The sequence below is a fragment of the Bombyx mandarina genome, chromosome 12, assembly GCF_030267445.1.
Source record: "Bombyx mandarina strain Sakado chromosome 12, ASM3026744v2".
Taxonomy (NCBI): Eukaryota; Metazoa; Arthropoda; class Insecta; order Lepidoptera; family Bombycidae; genus Bombyx; species Bombyx mandarina.
Window position 1 is genome coordinate 266,312 of NC_143219.1, and position 19,528 is coordinate 285,839.

General features: G+C 41.2%; 1 protein-coding gene across 1 annotated transcript in view; it reads right to left on the minus strand.

Moving 5' to 3' along the window:
* Positions 1 to 39: 39 nt before the first annotated feature.
* LOC114240544 (uncharacterized) overlaps positions 40 to 19,528 on the minus strand; it is a 107,162-nt gene continuing 87,673 nt past the window's right edge. The window contains exons 4-10 of the mRNA XM_089731705.1: positions 8,941 to 8,988; positions 4,310 to 4,467; positions 2,548 to 2,637; positions 1,932 to 2,016; positions 1,315 to 1,536; positions 799 to 1,196; positions 40 to 693 (exon numbers count right to left, since the gene is read on the minus strand). Coding sequence (XP_089587831.1) covers positions 514 to 693; positions 799 to 1,196; positions 1,315 to 1,536; positions 1,932 to 2,016; positions 2,548 to 2,637; positions 4,310 to 4,467; positions 8,941 to 8,988 — 1,181 coding nt within the window. The 3' untranslated portion in view covers positions 40 to 513. The remainder of the gene's footprint in view (positions 694 to 798; positions 1,197 to 1,314; positions 1,537 to 1,931; positions 2,017 to 2,547; positions 2,638 to 4,309; positions 4,468 to 8,940; positions 8,989 to 19,528) is intronic.

Genomic DNA, 19,528 nt, shown 5'->3' on the forward strand with positions numbered 1-19,528 from the left:
AAATGTTAAGGTTCGAGGGCAATAAATGAAACAGCTCGCACAATAGTCTCTATTGTTTTAATATAACATACAGATAGTTTTCTACACATCCACCGTACATAATCGAGCGCTTACTGATATGAGCTCTGTACACCGGCCGGACTCTACGCGGGCCGCGACCGTTCATAAATAAAACTTCACATTAATACTAATAATATTATACTCCTACCGCTAAAACTAGCCCGCACTAGCTCGGAGACGGCGGTCACAGTTCTACGCTTCCAACGTTACATACGTCTAGTCTCCTAACCGTCACTGCACTCTCGTAGATACTCTCCACGTACCTCCTCCTCAACTGTCACGACGCCGCGACGGCGGAACACTAGCACCGAGCGGCGAGCGGCGAGCGCGGTCCCCGAGCGAGCGACGTACAGCCAGGGGGGGACGCGTCGCCGAGGGACGCGCCCGTATGTACACCACAGTCGGTCCTATTTACAGGAAGATATGTGAGGGCGCTGCGGGGGGAGACGCGCGTCAGTCGCGCGGTGCGGGGAGCGCCCGGCCCAGCAGCGCCAGCGGCTGCAAAGCGTGCGCGTGTGCGTGCGCGTGGGCCTGCGCGTGCGCGTGCGCGTGCAGTGCGTGCGAGTGCGCGTGCGCTAGCGCCGGCAGCAGCCCCGCGCCGCCCTCACCCGTCGGGGGGTTGATACGCTTCTCCTGGAAAACGATACGGTAACAATGTTAATGTGTGACGAAATACGTTACAGGAAATTATAATGAATTGTTTTCAAGCGACATCAACTTGAATAAATAATAAATAACCTTTTGTCGCCGGTTACAGAACCAGACTCGCACCACTTCCTTCTCCATGCAGAGCGAGTCGGCGAGGGCGGCGATCTCCTCGCTGGTGGGCTTCGGATTGTGCAGGAAAGCCTTCTCGAGCGCGACGCGGACCCCGGACTCGATGGAGGTGCGCTTCTTGCGGCGCCGGCCGACCGCCTCCGCGAGCCCCGCGCCGAGCCCCGCCCCGGCGCCCGCCACCCCGCCTCCCCCCGCTAACGACGAATCGGCATCCTCCAGCCACTTTTGCAGCAACGGCTTTAGCTTGCACATGTTCTTGAAGCTCAAATTCAGAGCTTCGAACCGCGAGATCGTGGTCTGCGAGAAGTCGTTGCCGTACAGTTTGCCCATGGCCAAGCCAACGTCGCCCTGTGTGAATCCTGAAAGGCAAAATTTTGTTCGCAACATCGTGGATTTACTGACTAATTCAGATTTTCAAAAAACGATGCTAGATTCAGAATTTCACCAAATAATTCATCGATAATTTTAAGATTTTACCTAATTTAATGCGGCGCTGTTTGAAAGTCTTAGCAAAGTGCTCCAACTCCTCGAGGTCGGCGGTGTCGTCGACGGCGGGCTCCAGGGCGCGCGGCTTGTGTGCGTGCGCGTGCAGTGGCGTGTGCGTGTGCGGCGAGCGCGCGCGACCCGAGCCCGGCGTGTGGGGGGTCAGGAAGGCACCGGCGCCGGGGGGCGTGCGCCGGGGAGACGGAGATCTTCCCTCTGGATCAACCACACCAATCAATGTAAATAACATACCACATGAAAAATGAAAAATTTAAAGAACTTTCAAAGCTCTTCTTCCCTTCACGCACAAAACAAAACTTCTCGAGATTAAGAAGCGCCCGGCAGTGGGCAGCCGGCTCCTGTCTGTGCCTCTGCTGTGACGTTTTACTGCAGAATGATTTTCACCTCATTTTCTCAGTATTACGATTATTTATAAAAGCGGTAGTAGAGTTCACGCTCAGCATAGAACAAACATGTTACCTGGAATCACTTCACGGCTCTGCAATTGAAAGCGTTAACCATGATTGGGAGTTTATACAAATGGAAGAACATGATAGAAAGAAGTGGCGTGATCGTGATGTCGATAAAGTCGTAACAAGATTGTACTGCACCTGTGGTGGGCTGCGGCACGACGCTGGCCCGTGCCTGGAGCTGTTGCAGCTGTTGGGCGGCTGCTTGTGCCACCGCCTGTTGCACCTGGAAGTAACCAAACTACAGATTAATTACCTCAGCACGGCAGTATAACAGTCCGTTTATAATATACGTCTTGATTAATGGACTAAGGTCAATATATCCTAACTGGAGATTTTTAAGGTCTTTCGTCGAAAAAGCTTAAAGCTCGCCTGAGGTCCAGTTAGAATGGATGCACCCCAGTGGTCGGTGGTGAGACGGGAAGTGGCAGATGACAAGATCACCTGAAACAATTCATATCTAGTTACCGTGAGGTACCTAACCGAAACGGCTTGTTCCGACTTTTAGAAAAGTCTATCGTCGCGATTTAAGGTTTTTTTAGGAAGAAAGGATTACTGGTGGCCCGGATGCCTTTTCAGTTTCACCAGAACAGACGGGCAAGCAAAGGCGCACCCAGGAGGGGTGGGATTTACGAATTAATTTAATATCAGCGGGCTGATGTATGGGTTAGGTTGCACGTCGAACACTTTGCTGAGTTCGACGAGTACTGTTACTCAATGGTTGGCTTTTCGGATAAATGATGAGACGGTTAGGTACCTGGGTGTGCAGCAGCAGCGAGTGGGCTCCGTGCTGGGTCAGCAGCAGGTGTTGCAGCTGCGCGAGGGCGCCGCCCGCGCCGGCCGCGCTCTGCATCATAGGGAACTGCTTTTAGTTGTTTTAAAAGTAACTCACTCATTGCTTGTTATCTATAAAAACTATAAAATATATAAAAATGAATTGCTGTTCGTTAGTCTCGCTAAAACTCGAGAGTGGCTGGACCGATTTGGCTAATTTTGGTCTTGAATTATTTGTGCCAGTGCAGAGAAGGTTTAAAAAGTAGATAAATACGAAAATACTAGGAATTAAATAAAAATAGTAATTTTGTTTTTCCTTTGACATGGCCTCCATCGGGCGGATTGCTTTTGATTTGCTCTTGATTGCTTTTTGATTCCTTTTGTTTGTTATAAGTTTATCTTAAACAAGTTTAGGTCTTTTACTTATAGATTGAGGCACTACGAAGTCTGTCGGGTCAGCTAGTACTTAATATATACATAGGTATATTGATAGGCGATTGCATGCAGCAGAGATGCGAATGTTGCGATGGATGTGTGGAGTAACGGGAATGAATATGTTAGAGGAAGTCTGAAAGTAGCACCTATGACAGAGAAGCTGAGAAGTGCGCATTTGGGATGGTATGGACATGTGATGAGACGAAATGAAAATGAGGTTGGTAAGAGAATGTTAACTATGAATGTGGAAGGATATAGAGGAAGAGGTAGACCTAAGAAGAAATGGTATATGATAGAAGAGTATGGAAGGAGAAAACATGTTGTGCCGACCCCAGGTGACTGAGAGAAGGGCAAGATAATGATGATGACATAGGTATATTGTATACTCGTAATAGCTTGAAGCGTAGAATAGTTTAATACAGATCAAATTGCGATTTTGGCCTCATGTTTGATGGTGACCGGCGGCCGGTCTATGGGCCCCGGACTTGAAATTTCCTGATCACAAATGTGGTACCGGCCTTTGGCTTATTTCAACCAATAACTCGCGATCGACGTATCATCAGATAGATCGTTTAAGTCAAGGATGAGCAACACGCGGCCCGCCAAGCACGTATAAAATTGAATTTATTTTATCTACTTTCTGCCATCAATATATTATTATTATTTTAAAATTAATTATAATAAAATGGTAGTAAAGTCAAAACAAATGTTGTGTTTGTTCGTAAGTAAGTACGTATGTTTGCGGACAATTATTTTCAATCATGAAATTAATGAAAAATGGCCACCGATCAAGACTGAGTGATGGACGATTATGGGAGGACTCCGTAGGTGTAGCTACCGTCCATTCCGGTTGATATTAATCAGCTTGTATCGAAAAAACACTGCCAAATTTCTCATTAAAAACTTCAAGTACATTCGTTTTTCTGTTATTTTTTTGTTTGTTGTTATCTTGCATTAAAATTTGTATATGAAATCATTACCTACTTTTTTTAGTTTTATATTTTTTTATTCTAGTATTTATTATAAATAAAGTCGTTGATTATTATTATAAGTTAAAACATGAGCGGCCCCTCATATAAAAATTAAATTTAAATTGGCCCATTGATTAAAAACCCAGCCAACTTAGACCAGCCTAAGCAACTATCGTAAACAACTTTATACTTGTTAGTGCTATACATATTATATTAGCAAATGGAGCATCTAATGGTGTGTGTTCAACATTGTTCATAGATTACATGCCTCTGTCTACTTATGTATAATTATGTATTTAATAAAATAATGATTTGAATATTAAAATGTGAGAAACTTACAAGAACTGCAGCAGCAGCGCTTGCGGCTGAATGTGGGGGTCCCGGGTGTGCGGGGTGCGCGGGGTGCGCGGGGTGAGGCAGGGGGGCGGAGGGGGCGCGCGGCGGGGACGGGAGCCGCTCGTCTCCGCTGATTTCACCTTCGCCGCTAGCAGAACCATCTGTTGACATTCACAGAAATCATCAATACAGTTTATATACCAAACACGTAAAACCTACATCAATAAACTTATATGACAGACTGTGGGGATGTTGGGAAGTATAACATTTCCATGACGAATCAACGAGTTCCAGTGGTAGCAGCCGAAACAGATCTTGCCCCTGACGTCCCACCCACAATCTTCACTCTACCCGCGATCATGGCGCTTGCAATAACAGAACATATACATACATAACAATATGTACATATATCGGTAACTCAACATCGCAACAACACGATATATTATATCGGAAATTCATTAAAGGAAAAATCGTTGCAAGAACCCGCCATATAATATTGTTTATAAGCATTGATATGCCAATAAATACATAATATTTGTTGAGACGGGTCTACCTCGACAGCAACCCGCGTTCTAAGGTCCTCATCGAACGAAACTGATACCACAATATAAATTTTTAAACGTTCTACTATCTAAGCTAAAATTTTCACCTCTTCCACTACCCAGAGGGTGCCAAAATGTCTGATGACAAACGAACTGGAACATTGAGACCTGTAATACCGAATATATAGGTATACCCCAGGGTGCTGACTGTGACCGGATTGGCAACCGAGCCTCGTGATCCTTTAGTCAGGATCTTGATTAGTTTACATTTCGCCGAGAGACGCGTACAGACACACAGTCACGTCAAAGGCAAGCGCTCGGTACCTCAGTCACGCTACCGACACAGAAGTACAATGAAATTGTCTCTGCGACGTTGGCGACACGAATTATTTAGTGATTAGCGATAATAACGTTGTCACCCATAACTATTTACTCGACATGAAATAAAGGATGTTTCAGAATGTTTTTCGTTTTTGAATTGACTACTCGATACTGCCATATGATCGGGACTTTTTTGGCTACAGAAATGCAAAACCAGTATGGCTACAACCGCTACACCTTTTTCCCGTAAGATGGGGCACCTCTCATGTTACAAATTACTCATTAGCTGCTCTTCAAGATTTATTACCAGGAAGAATAATAAGTCGCCGAGGAGACATCAACTGGCCACCCAACCTGAATGTTTTGAAGCAAAGAATCACGGAAGAAATCAACTCTTATTCCAAGAGCGATGCTCCAGCGAGTGATTGAAAATTCTAGCTCCAGGTTAAATGAGTGTGAACAAGTGAATGGTGCGTATTTGCAAACGGTTGTTTTTCATAAATAAACTTCAAGAACTGCTCGAATTATAACAAATATTGTTGTTTTTTATTTAACGTTTAAAAACGAAAAACATTCTGAGACATTCTTAAGCGTTTTATATTGTTATTACAACCGATACGGGTCGCGTTTGTTTATTGCACGAGCCTTCGCAAGCTCTGGACTGAACTTGAACAATCAAGTTAGCATGACATGTTGTGTCTTCGTGCAAACCGATATCACGTGCTACAGCTAATGAATCGTACAAGTCGATCGTGTATGACTGATAGAACAACAGCGTTACTAAATATGACATAACTATTTCCTCGAGCCGGTAAATATTGACGTGGCAGCGAGAGCGCGGGGGCCGGGATGATGTATCGGCGGTTCGAGCCGGATATTACATGTAAATATGTAACGTGACTGCCTGACTTGATGTCGTTGAGGTTAGATCGTGTAATGCATACGTCAACTGTGGAGATGACTTATGGGTTACCTTCATATCGGTTTTGTTTTTTTTACACGCGTCTTATGAGTTGTCGTGTGAGAAGCCTGCGCGGGTAGGTACCGCTGTTCTGCCTGTTTCTGCAGCGAACACATCACGTGTAACACTTGAAGCGCGGCATATAATAGTCGTTATTACAAAGCAAAAGAGACTTTGACGCAGTTTCGCAAACTAACTTGAGGTATTCGAATTGTGTGGTCTAGTTACAGATTTTTTTAATGGCTACTTATTTGTCTGATGATGTATAGCTATTATAAATCTTTAGAACCGACGGTAAAAATGATTATATTAACTTTAGTCCGGTTTGTTATTAAAGTGAGTAATTTAGTTTTTGAAGCACATACATTTTATATATGTTTAGATAAACGCCCTGGTGTCTGTTTTAGGGGCCCCTGTTAATGTGCATTACGTTCACCGCCATTCTTAGCATTCCTCTCCCTGCCTAGACAAATTTGATAAGAAATGAGTAGCGCGACTTTAGGTGTTCATTCAAGTATAGCTATTAACTACGGAAGTTCTTGACAAGCCAAGATCTTTGAGTGGGTTAGAGGGGGATTTTTAATAAATTAGACAATTTTAACCAGCGTGTCCGTCCCGTCTTTACCGTCGTTCTAGTTTTTATGTAAACTAAACTTTCACCTTTTAAAGTGTATTCTTAAAGATAACATTAAATCAAAGCAAAAAACACGTGCGTGCAAAATACATATCATCTTTCATAGGATTCACCCTTTCGCAACACCATAACAAAGGCCTGTGCGCTTAAAAGTGAAAAATTGTACACCTTGCCAAGATAAATATGGTTCAAGACACAATAATACCCCTCGTACGTCTACAAACATTTAAGAACATGCCTCGACATTCAGGAAGGTGCATTACGCGCCCGGAAGGGGTGAAAATCCCTTAAAAGTGAGACATATTTAAAGCACGGCGCGTGTAGAGCAGGGGTGTCGCGTGCGGGCTGCGACACGCGCTCAGGTAGAAGGGTTGACTCGAGACGCTCATACATTAGCAGTTTACTTCGAATTAATTGGTTGAGTCTGGGTGAGGTTCTTTTATTGATTGTAAGCTTCAAGGGACTTGTTAATGATGTAGTGAATTCTGAATTTTCAACATTAACATTCACTCCTGTGGATACGAATTTTTTTATTTATTGCTTAGATGGTTGGACGTGCTCACAGCGCACGTGATGTTAAGTGGTTATGGAGCCCATAGAAATCTACAACATAAATGCGCTTCTAAGGTCTCAAGTATAGTTGGAATGGCTGCCCTACCCTTCAAACCGAAACGCATTACTGCTTCACGGCAGAAATAGCGTGCGGACTCACAAAAGGTCCTACCACCAGTAATATATGTGTTTTTATTTGATATTAATTTATATATATAATTATTATATATTTATTAGAAATCTCCAAACGCTTGAAGGAAGCTACACGTGATGCTAAGGCTGGCTGATACTTTGCACAGAGAGTGAGTCTGGCTATCCGACGAGGTAACGCAGTCAGTATCTTGGGAACTGTGTCTCCTTGAAGCGCATTAGAAGATTTGTTTTGATCATTGTAATAATAAAAAAACCGTAATCGTCTTTAATAAATTACACCAAATAATAAACGTCATAAAATGCGGCTTAATTCAGCTACATTCAGTGTGACGTCACTTAGGGTCAAATTTGTGACAAGCTAAGTATAGAACGATGGTGACCAACATGCGTTTCGATGGCTGTCTACTTCTGCTGGTAAGTAACGTACTTACAGAAAGGCTTTTGGGAGGTTTAAACGACAAAGGGAAGATCTTCCACCGAGCGGGTGTTATTTGGTACGGTCCGAATGTTGTTGTTCGGAACTTGTATATATGAGCGAGCTTAACTTGAAAATGTCGTAAGCGAGATTCAAGCATCTGTCAAATATCTTGTGTTCTGTGATGGCTACCGCTACAGGCTTAACATTACTGACTTGCTGGACTACAATACGACTACCCACATGTGACATCACGTGTTGCAATTGTTATACAAAAGAGGTTATCAATATTGATACATCTCCGATAAGTGTATGTACATTTTGAACGGTATTCGTGGGCGATTAGAATAAATCAAATAAACGAATAAAATAGTATTGCCCCATCCACATTTTCAAGAAATTTTGCAATTCAACAAGTCCCGAAAAATAATGACCATTAGTCCACCGTGCCACCGGGCATTGCATGAGCAATGTATGTGTACACAACAACAATAATAAATGCTTCAATTACATTATTACTATTGACACTAATGTGTTCCTATAGACTGCTGGCTAGCACCGTGTCGGGGAGGCCTAAAGCTTCAGGTGCCTTCCTGGCCCTCACGGAATGTCCTGAGTATCGTGTAAGGTTTTATTTAAAATAACTATAATATAAAATTTAACATGTTATAAACAAGACGAATTTCAGATTGCCATATGGCAACGGTGTTAGTGGGAACAATGACGGTAGCGCTGACGAGGCATATAAAAACGGCGTATATTTAGTCGAGAAAAAAACATGGAAGACTGTGTACTTTGTAATGAACACAGACCAAAAATTTGTAAAAGTGGAATTACAAATCAATCAGTACAGAATTAAGTAAATTCCTGCTGTCTGCTGGTAGTTGACATGTTGCTAATGAAATGTTATAATTAATCTAATATATTATTGTCTTACTGTTGTCTAATTATATTGAAAATTTGTAGACATATAAAGGATGTTTTCAATATAATATATGTATTTATTTGCTTAACCTATACGGGTTGTAAAACCAAATAGTAATCACAATAACTCACCGTGACTTGGTGGTGGAGATGGCGATTTGATGAGTTCGCCCGACTCTTCTGTAACGAGACAAAAACGTTATTAAATAATGGATAGTGAACATAGTGCACTTAACAAATTTAAAAGACTTCAGTACAGTCTCCACATCTTCTGTTTGTCCTGACCAGGCCGGTAGTAGGACGTCGGTCCCAGACCACCGCCACTAGATCCCCTTACTCATTCGTTGTACAAGAAATTTTCCCTTAATTATATTCTGCTAGCTAAATGTTTCGGACCCTTGGATGCCACTATTTTCCATGTTTCTGCCGCGGAGCATTTATTCTTTTTTTTTTAGTGCTTAGATGGTTGGATGAGTTCACAGCTCACCTGGTGTTAAGTGATTACTGGAGCCCATAGACATCTACTACATAAATGCGCCACCAACCTTGAGATAAAAGTTCTAAGTTCTCAGTATAGTTACAACGGCTACCCCACTCTTCAAACCGAAACGCATTACTACTTCACGGTAGAAATAGGCAGGGTGGTGGTACCTACCCGTGCGGACTCACAGGAGGTACCACCAGTAATTACGCAAATTATAATTTATATTATATTCCACCCAGTTTGAAAGGGCAATCGCTGTTACAACGCAACCGAGAATTGGGCCTCAGGTGACTGTCTCAAGGTATAAGGGTACGGGCCCCAGGTGGTGCCTGACCTCACGTGCACCTTGACCACCTTTACGTTGATTATCAGAACTCCTTAAATAATTTCGTAGATACTCAAAGAATATGAAAATAGCCTAATTCTGAATTTTGTAAAGTCCGACAATTTTCTATAATCTAAGGGCGAATCACATTAATCTTAATTTAATTAATGCGACACCAATGAACGGTTGTGGGGCTTCATCAGAGTCGTTGAGGCGACTGCTCGCGCGTGTTATCTACAACCTACAACGGGATTATGCTCCTTAAGGCATTGTAAGCACGCGTTAAGTTCTTACCATCTAAGACTGTCTAATCGTGGTCAAGATCTCGTGAGACGTTTCGATTAAAACCCATTTCAATTTTATAACACACTACAATAATATATTATCGGATATCGAAAATGTGATGGTACTGATGTAGCCGCGGGCAAGGTTTCAATGATAGGTAGGTATATCTATACTAATATATAAATCTACAGTGGTTTTTACGGATGTTCCGTATAACTACTGAACCATGCGTCCGATTGTCTTGAAACTTGGCATCCATAATGGATAGGCTAATATATGAATGTTGGACTCCCTAATAATAATGACAATAAATAATAATTTTAATTTTAAATACGCAGCGAAGCGGACGAGTACGGCTAGTTTATAATAATATTCAAGAAAGTTATCTGTTCCATTCAATCCGTTTAAACGTCATCGAATTAAATCAAAATTGCAATTTTAATTAATCAGGTATACGGATTAGTTTTGAGGCCAAATAAACAGCCAAGTCTGCAGCCATTGTGGAATATACTGGTGGTAGGATGTTTTGTGGGTCCGCACGGGTAGATACCTACATATTTCCAACACCTATTTATACCACCCTGCCTATTTCTGCCGTGAAGCAGGAATGCGTTTCGGTTTGAAGGGTGGGGCAGCTGTTGTAACTATACTTGAGACCTTAGAACTTATATCTCAAGGTAGGTAGGTGGCACATTTACGTTGTAGACGTCCATGGGCTCCGGTAACCACTTATCACTAAAAATTTGGTGTAAGTGCACAAAGACAAATAATCGTGAATATCTGCCAACCACATTAGTATTAGTGTGGCCGGGCGACGCGCTCACACTGGTCGGTGCACCACCCGCGACGCTCCAAGATTAACAGTCACAATTAATTGGATGAACGAAGCCGCCACGAAGGTATCGACAACGCGTTACAATACAATTAGAAGCCTATTTCATTAATCCAATACGCTTATCGTGTTACCGGGTACTCTGTATACCGGAAGATGTAATCATTTACTAACGTTGTAATTAAAACTATTCGCTAACCAACATACTACGGCTTGCTGTTCACACTTAGATACTAACTCTTCATTACGCAATATATATAAAAGGAGCGAAGACTGAACAAAAACTTTATTTATCAAGTTGAAATAAAATATTAGTCCTTTCTCAGACGTGGTTGAAGATAGTAGTGAGTGGTAGGCAATGGTATGCTGGTGTTGTTAATATCCATGCAGGACGTCTACTACATTCCCGATCCTGCGGATAGAATGAAAAGCAGTCGATGTCCCCCCAAGCACGTTATTTCGGATCCTCCCGATCCACTAACGGTGCTTTTAGGTACCTCAAGCACCGGTCATCGTTCTCGTCGAACCCGTCGCTTGCGACGAAGGGCTCGACGAGTAAATTAACCCTCAGACACAGTCCACTGAGTTTCTCGCCGGATCTTCTCAGTGGGTCGCGTTTCCGATCCGGTGATAGATTCTGCGAAGCATGGCTCTTGCTAGGGTTCGTGTTAGCAACGTCATCAGGGTTGAGCCCCGCGAGCTACTAGTTAGCCGTCACCTACTAGTTAGTTTAGGTAGGAAAAAAAATGCAGGACGAAACGATCGACACGAGTCGACACGGAGAATGTATTAGCCATATTATTTCTAGTTGGTCTCGTTTTGCTAACTTCTAGGGTCATGAACTCAAAAACAACTTGCCCTGAAATATGTTTCTGTCAATTCTAGTGTATTTATTATATTAATGATAGAACATCAGCCAATTCTTGGAAATGAATTTTCAACGTATTTCATTTATAAAATTGGTACCTGTCTGGGATTCGAACACTCGTGCATCGCTCAACACGAATACACCGGACGTCTTATCCTTAGGCCACGACGACTTACAATCTACATCGCGGACATTGTTGCCGATAAACATGATGCAATAACAGATCGGTGAGCGCGTCGAGCGGTGTTGCTTGGTATCGCCACTCCCCAAGCTCGTGAAGACAGAAGAGTATAAATTGATAATGTAGCATGTTGATTGAAACATTATAATTCCGATAGTTCTGTAAGGAAAAGCTTCGATCAACACATTAAGCAGCTTTTGCTATCCAGCCGGATTAAGGGCTGCTTCAGAAGTCGATCATTCTAGATACGGCGCGCTTCATGAGGAGCTTCTTTAGTTAGCTTGGGTCATAGATCCCACCACCAACGGCAATCTATCTTTAATAAAAATACTTTAAAAAAAATAAACTTTACAATCGTTTTCTATAAAAAAATTCATTCATTGGGTTATATACTATATAATAGTATCGCCCCAAGCAATGCTCTCATTCCAAAGTCGGACGTTCGATTCCGTAATCAATTTAATAAATAAAGGGATACATCAACACTAACATTTTAAGACTTCATGTCCCACCTGCGGCCTGTCGTTTGAAAGGCACCATGATTCCACTCGGCCAAAAAAGGATTATGAAATATATTCTACACTAAGATATTCAGCCATCAAACTCGCTGACAGTGCATCAAACTATAAAAAGCTTTTAAATTTTTTGAAATCCTTTGAAATGCGTGATTTTTTGCGCAATTTTTTGGATACGGGTCCGCGTGGGAAGCCCGTGGGTACCTGCGGATAATCCGAATGTCGCGAATAAAAAGGTATAAACGCAAATACCAGCTTTATTTAAATATCCCTTCAATTGCGATGGAATTGTAAAAAATGTCGATTCTCACATATGTAGCTACCGGTGTGGGTTCTGTACCAATTTATATACGGCACTGTTTGTGAAAATAATATCTTTTTTTACAGACCTTTGTCTCAACGATATCGCAATCTGCCAACAAGTAATCATTAAAAATTTCATAATTAAAGTATTTATCCAGCCTCCGGAAATAGACCGAAAAGTTTTACCGGGCTGCATGAGCTTAAAGCACACTGAATCTCTGCTTTAAAGCATGTTGAGAGTCGCAAATACCACAAAAGTACTAATGTTGATACAGCATGCCCGAAGTGTAGAACTCTGATACCTTATACTCTGTATACAATTCATAAATGAACATCGAACTTTTATTATAATGTGGCAGATTTTTTAAAATTCTTCATGCATATTCAACAAAAGGATAAATTCTGTAAAGAAGTGCGGGTGTATCGAATGCGATGTTAAAAAATACGACAGTTGGCTGATTTTTTTGCTGAAAGACGAAGGATTGAGAAATTTACGTTTTTTTGTGAATCCGAACGAACGATGCCATTTTGATAACTTCTTAAATTACTTAATAAAAAATCAGGATGAAGAAAATACGCATTTGTGACGTGAACGAGCAATTGGTAACCACTTCCATGGGGGGACGGGGCCTCGCTGCGTGGAAGTGACCACTGGACCGATTGGTCTATCCGATATCGTGACCATCTTGGGACTTTAATTTTTTTTTATTTATTGCTTAGATGGTTGGACGACCTCACAGCCCACCTGGCGTTAAATGATTACTGGAGCCCATAGACATCTACAACGTAAATGCGCCACCCACCTTGAGATATAAGTTGTAAGGACTCAAGTATAGTTACAACGGCTGCCCCATCCTTCAAACCGAAACGCATTAATGCTTCACGGCAGAAATAGGCAAGGTGGTGGTATCTACCCGCGCGGACTCTCAAGAGCTCCTACCACCAGTAAGCTATTGATATATTAGAAAAAGAAATGATCTAAAAGAAGGTAAAATTGCTTAGAAGCAACAGGAATACACCAGAGAAAGGGCCAGATAGCGGTTAGAACATAACGGTTAGTTATTTATAATTTTTTCACGTTCTACGGATGATCAAGATCGAGAGTCGACCATAATTACTGACGGTTCACAATTTGGATTCTTTTTATGTTTTGTTTTGTTATTAACATTATTTACATAGCATTATTATTAATACTCCTCAACAGCTACTGCAGAACAAAAAGAAAAAGGCTTTATAGCTGCTTTACTTCTGCCTCATTATATAAATTATAAATAGATATGACAGTGAGTGTGCAATGTCCCTTACATTTGTTGAGGTGTTTATGCCCATCAATACCTGAACTTCTTAGGGTGGTCCATTTTCATTTCATAAAACAATGTAGTTCCTTCATCACGGAAGTTATTCGTGAACACAGATTAGACATTTTTTACTGGTGGTAGGACCTCTTGTGAGTCCGCACGGGTAGGTGGTGGTACCCCGCCTATTTCTGCCGTGAAGCAGTAAGGCGTTTAGGTTTGAAGGGTGGGGCAGCCGTTGTAACTATACTGAGACCTTAGAACTTATATCTCAAGGTGTGCGGCGCATTTATTGTAGATGTCTATGGGTTCCAGTAACCACTTAACACCAGGTGGGCTGTGAGCTCGTCCACACATCTAGGCAATAAAATAAAAAAACACTCGTAGTAATTAATTTTATTTTTATAAATAATTTACTGTTTATAGGACGTCTTATGAGTCCGCACGGGTAGGTACCACCACCCTGCCTCTTTTTGCCTTGAAGCAGTAACGCGTTTTGGTTTGTAGGCTAGGACAACCTTTGCACTGTAAAAACTGAGACCTTGGAACTAATATCTCAAGGTGGGTGGCGGCATTTACGTTATAGATGTCTATGGGCTCTGGTAATCACTTAACACCAGGTGGGCTGTGAGCTCGTCCAGCCACCTAAGCAATAAAAAAAAGACTAGGCGAAACTACTTTCAGATTTCATTTGATTACTACTAGTAGGATAGTATGTAGGATGTTTTGAACTTGTCCACTCATATAAGCAAAATAAAAAATTTAAAGATATACTAGGGAAATTGGCATCAAGGCCCGCGCCTTAAAATCTCACGAGTTACAAAGCCCTTTTTATTAATATTAATATATTCTAAGCTGTTCTATACTATGTAATAAAGTTTTACAAATATGTGCACCCAAAAATTCTAAATAAAAAGTGGTGATAACCTCATTAAGTTAACAAAAAAATTAATAAGGACAACTACGACTAGAATATCATTATTAATACGAAACTATTATTTATAGCACTATTATCATTTACTGGTTTTGTATAAAATTAACTATTATTTTAATTTAAATTTTTTTTAGTGTTAGACGCATGATATTGTTAATATATTTATAATGATCAACTAGGTAGTCATAGAAATCTTATCAGTAAACTCACGATAAGAACCACAGTAGTTCCTGGTTGCGGCGCGGACGCATGCCGAGAGCACCATCGCGAGCTCAGCACTCAAGATTGACGTAAATTTACATATGCGCTGCGTAATGTATGCGGAACGAGTTTTAGTGTCGTTGGGACAGCGGCCGAGTCCACGAGTCGCGCTACACTGCGAGACGGAGGCAGCCAGGGAGACCAGTTCACCCCCCGCCACCGAGCCCGGACGCCCCACGACCCCCGAATCAAAAATTACAAAACTTTTTGCTGCAAAATCCGCCCTTAAGTGTATTTTTTTCGCGCGATTCTCGATCTCGCCATTCTTCCGATTACCTGAGTTTCGTTCGTTTTTTTTAATTTTATTTTTAAAAGCGTTTTTAATAATATTTTTTGTGTAGGAAAGGGGAGCGGGCTCGGGTAACCGACGCGCGAATTCCGATATGTCGGGTTGTGTGATGAAAAAAATCAAGGTGTGTGTTAGAGCGTGCTCAGAGCGCTCGGCGAGTGCTGGAAGCTTCTCCGAGCTGCGAGCCGGCTCGCCGCGTCATGTCGACGTGTATACGTGGCAATCGAATAGTGTTATCAAATCAAATCAGATCAAATAAATAAATAAATATTCAACTTCAATGAAAGTACATACTTATTGAACGTCAAAAAGAACTACCGCCAATTCACAAAAACTAACCTCCGTCCTGAGAAGAACTGGCAAGAAACTCAGCGGGCAATTTTTTTAAATATTTAACTAATATAATTTGAAACATACTGTTAATCTATTCAGTATAGTCAGATTACATCTTTTTATTATAACGTAGTTGGTTGACGAGCTCACGGCCCATCTGGCGTTAAATAATTACCAGGGACCCACTTTGAAGCGCGAGTTCGGTTGTAGAAGGACTATACCAGCCTTCAAACCGGAACGCAGCTTCGCGGCAGAAAAGGCTGCACGGTGGTACCGATCCGTGTGGGTTTATAATCTGCTCCACCACCAGTAAATTCAACATAATTTCACCATTCGTAATTTGTACGAAGTGTACTTTCTTCTTTGATTATTTTTTGATTTGAAGACGGTATTTTCAGCCACATCAGGAACTACTCTGTTTAACTTTGTTTTTGTTTATTATCAAGACATCTACAACCAGTTATTGATTAAGACATCTACAACCTAAATGCCGCCGCCCATCTTGAGACATGAATTCTAAATCTCAGTTACACTCACCGCACGTCTTACCACCCGTTTGTGGAACCAATCTGCATAATATATCCACGACAACTGTAAACTAGAAACTGTTATAAAACGAATAAGCTAACTGCCAATTAAGTTTTAAGAAATAACTTAATTTTAAATGACACAACAAACCTATTTACTTAAATTAACGCACACAATAAAAATCGTTTTAAAATTTGTATAAAAATAAAAGTTGTATAAAGGTACCACAATTTTTTAAGTTAAACTCGCTTCCGACACACCTAAAGAGAAGCTAAAACTAGAAAACTTATACGAAAAAATTAAATTAAGGACCACGTCAGAGAATAGAAATGACCTTTGACAAGTTTTAACGACTGATATTAGCTTAGAGCTGCTTGTGGAAGACGGTAGTGGGTTCCAGTTGAGAAGCGGCGTTGAGTGCGACCATCTTCGTGCGACGTATGTACATACATGCTATATACATACGTGCATATGTATATAACGATATACAGCGACTCTGTTGAGCAGCAGCCGCACAAAGGAACGTCATTCAAACAACACTATTAGATTGTGTATTTATCTTATTTACGATCTGTGTCGCGTCTCAAAAGGCTGAACTAATCTTATAATCAACAATATTACAAATTTTCTTATTTCGACGATGACTCGCACCCATTCTTATTGTGTTTTTAAATTACCAATAATTGGTGTATTATATCGATAACTGGATAATCGATGGTTCGAACAAAAATACATTTTAGGTTTTTTTTTTTTTACAGTTTCATATTTCGTTTAAATGTTTTTCTGGCCGGGATCCTGCAATTATGTTTTGAATGTGTACCTTCTTCGAATGACGGAGCTTATACAGATATATCTGCTTGGCGTTATTTGGGCTTGTCTGCTCAGTTACACCACTAACTGTCAAGGCCGAATTTAACCGAATATTTACCTGAATTAAGCTTAGCCAATTTGTACCGACTTGGCTTTTGTGTGCATAGTCTAGATGATATCAAGCGCATGTTGCAAGTAGATTTAGTATTCAATTTCAATTTATTTTAGAAAATAATTTAGACAAGTGACATCTGTTGTTGAAGGACGCGATCCTAAAGGCAATTCAAAAGTGAGAGATGTAACGCAATGGGCTAATGGGCACAATGTTTTCGTATCCAGTGATCGGACGATGTTAAGGCTCAAGTCTCTAGTTAAGATTCAATCAGAACCCCTGGATGAACAGCCCCTGAAGCCGTGTTCTTGTCGTTACCAGTCAGTAAATGGCCGAATTGTGAAGACGACGGAAAAGTCCTTGTGACTGAGTTTCATCAATAAATCATCAGAATCTGAGGGAAAGCAATGGCGGTAGGACCACTTGTGAGACCGCGCGGGTAGGTACCGCCACCCCGCCTATATCTGCCGTGATGCAGTAATGCGTTTCGGTTTGAAGGGTGGGGCAGCCGTTGTAACTGTAACTATACCGAGACTTTAGAACTTGTATCTCAAGGTGGGTGGCTCGTTTACGTTGTAGATGTCTATGGGTTCCAGTAACCACTTAACACGAGGTGGGCTGTGAGCACGTCCACCCATCTAAGCAATAAAAAATAAAAATTCCCATCTGACTTTATTTTAAAAGTGCAATTTGTCAAGATGAGTATCTTGACAAAGGAGTGAGGTCGGGTTCAGTAAGTACATGCAGGTCGAAGGTCGCGCCTTTGAGGGCTCCTCCATTCAAAGCATTACAATGGTAAAGAGTGACCGCTTACCGTAGACCAAACAATGAATAGAAAGGGCATCGAGAAATAATTTACTTTGAGTTTCGTGTTCGATTATTCTTCAGAATAAGAGGGTGCGATGGTCAAAAGATAACCAAGTTGCTGTTTGATCGATATTGAAAAGTGAAATAAAAATTAAGATTTTATTATTATAGTACTTTAAAAACCCAGTCACGACACAGTCTCGGAAATGTATTTTAATAGAATGCTAGTTATGTGTAGTACATATAATACATTTAATCACACGCTATACTATAGTTCTGATACTGAAAAAAATTCAGCATACAAAACTTATTAATGTGAGTTCCACCTCTATCTCTCAGTATCTCTACACGAAACCTTTGTTATGTTAATGCTGGCAAACAGAGGCCGATGAAAGTTTAATTCCACCCCTCGCCCCCCGCCCCCGCCCCCGCACCCCGTCTCCCTCTGACCTCAGCCGGACTCGTGCACTCCACTGCCTCTACAAACTCATGCATCTCAATCCGATGCATTTCAATTACGAGTACGTACAGCTTCTTACGTTTTCAAATCTTCGTCGATCCATCGAACAAGAGATTTTCCGCTTTATTTCTTTCGAGCTTAGACTGAGATTCGTGTGTCGAGATTTGTATTTGTTTAGGTTCAAAAGAGCTACTATTATAATATTCGCTCTTAGAAGACTTCTTTGAATAGTTTGTTGTTTCAAGTTGCTGTTTATTTTGAGTCCGTTTTATTCATTGTGTTACGCGAATCGTTATGGTTTCCGTTGGCTCGTATCCTCCTTGCACCCTAATCTTAATGTTGCAACATTTCATCAATGATGCACTTAAATTCGGCGAAAGCGTGTTTTGAATTCTCGGTTCTAAAGTTATCGTTTGACTCCTGATATAAATAGGTGTACCGTTTTCGAACTAAATATAAAAAAGTTTATAAAACAAAATATGGAAAAGAGCAAGCTCTAAGTTTCTTGGCAATTATTTCTCAGTAAAGAGGCTGCATTCCGAATCGGTGGTAAAGTCGTGTCGGTTCAAGACGCTTGTGGGCGTATATTTTAAATACATTTTAACGCGTAATTTTGTACTAATTTGCATGATAATTTAATTGGTCTACAAAGTCTACGTAAATTCGTGGGCATGTCTACGAGCGCGACAACGGCGTAGAGGCTCTACGACGCCGGGCCAGCCCTCACGACACCGTACTTATGAGCTTTTTATGGACACAGATTCTCGTATTTGTGCTATTTTATTAACACGAGAGGCCGTCGCGACCCTCGCTGATATTTAATTAAAGATTTAGTTGAAGGGTTGACACGTGTCGTCCCTCAGTAAGTGCCCTCTAAACACTAAGGGGTTGAATTGGAAATCTTATTTGGTGTCTTTACTAATCGAGTGTATTTATGATAATTTAATTACATTTTATGGAAAATTGTTGATTTTTATAACTAGCTTACGTTTCACCTTCTACTAAAGTAAGCGCTATCAACTGTTTTGAGAAATGGAATCGAGTTTCAATTATTCTATAAGAGTTTATCTTAATAATTAGTTGTCCTTTTAAATATAT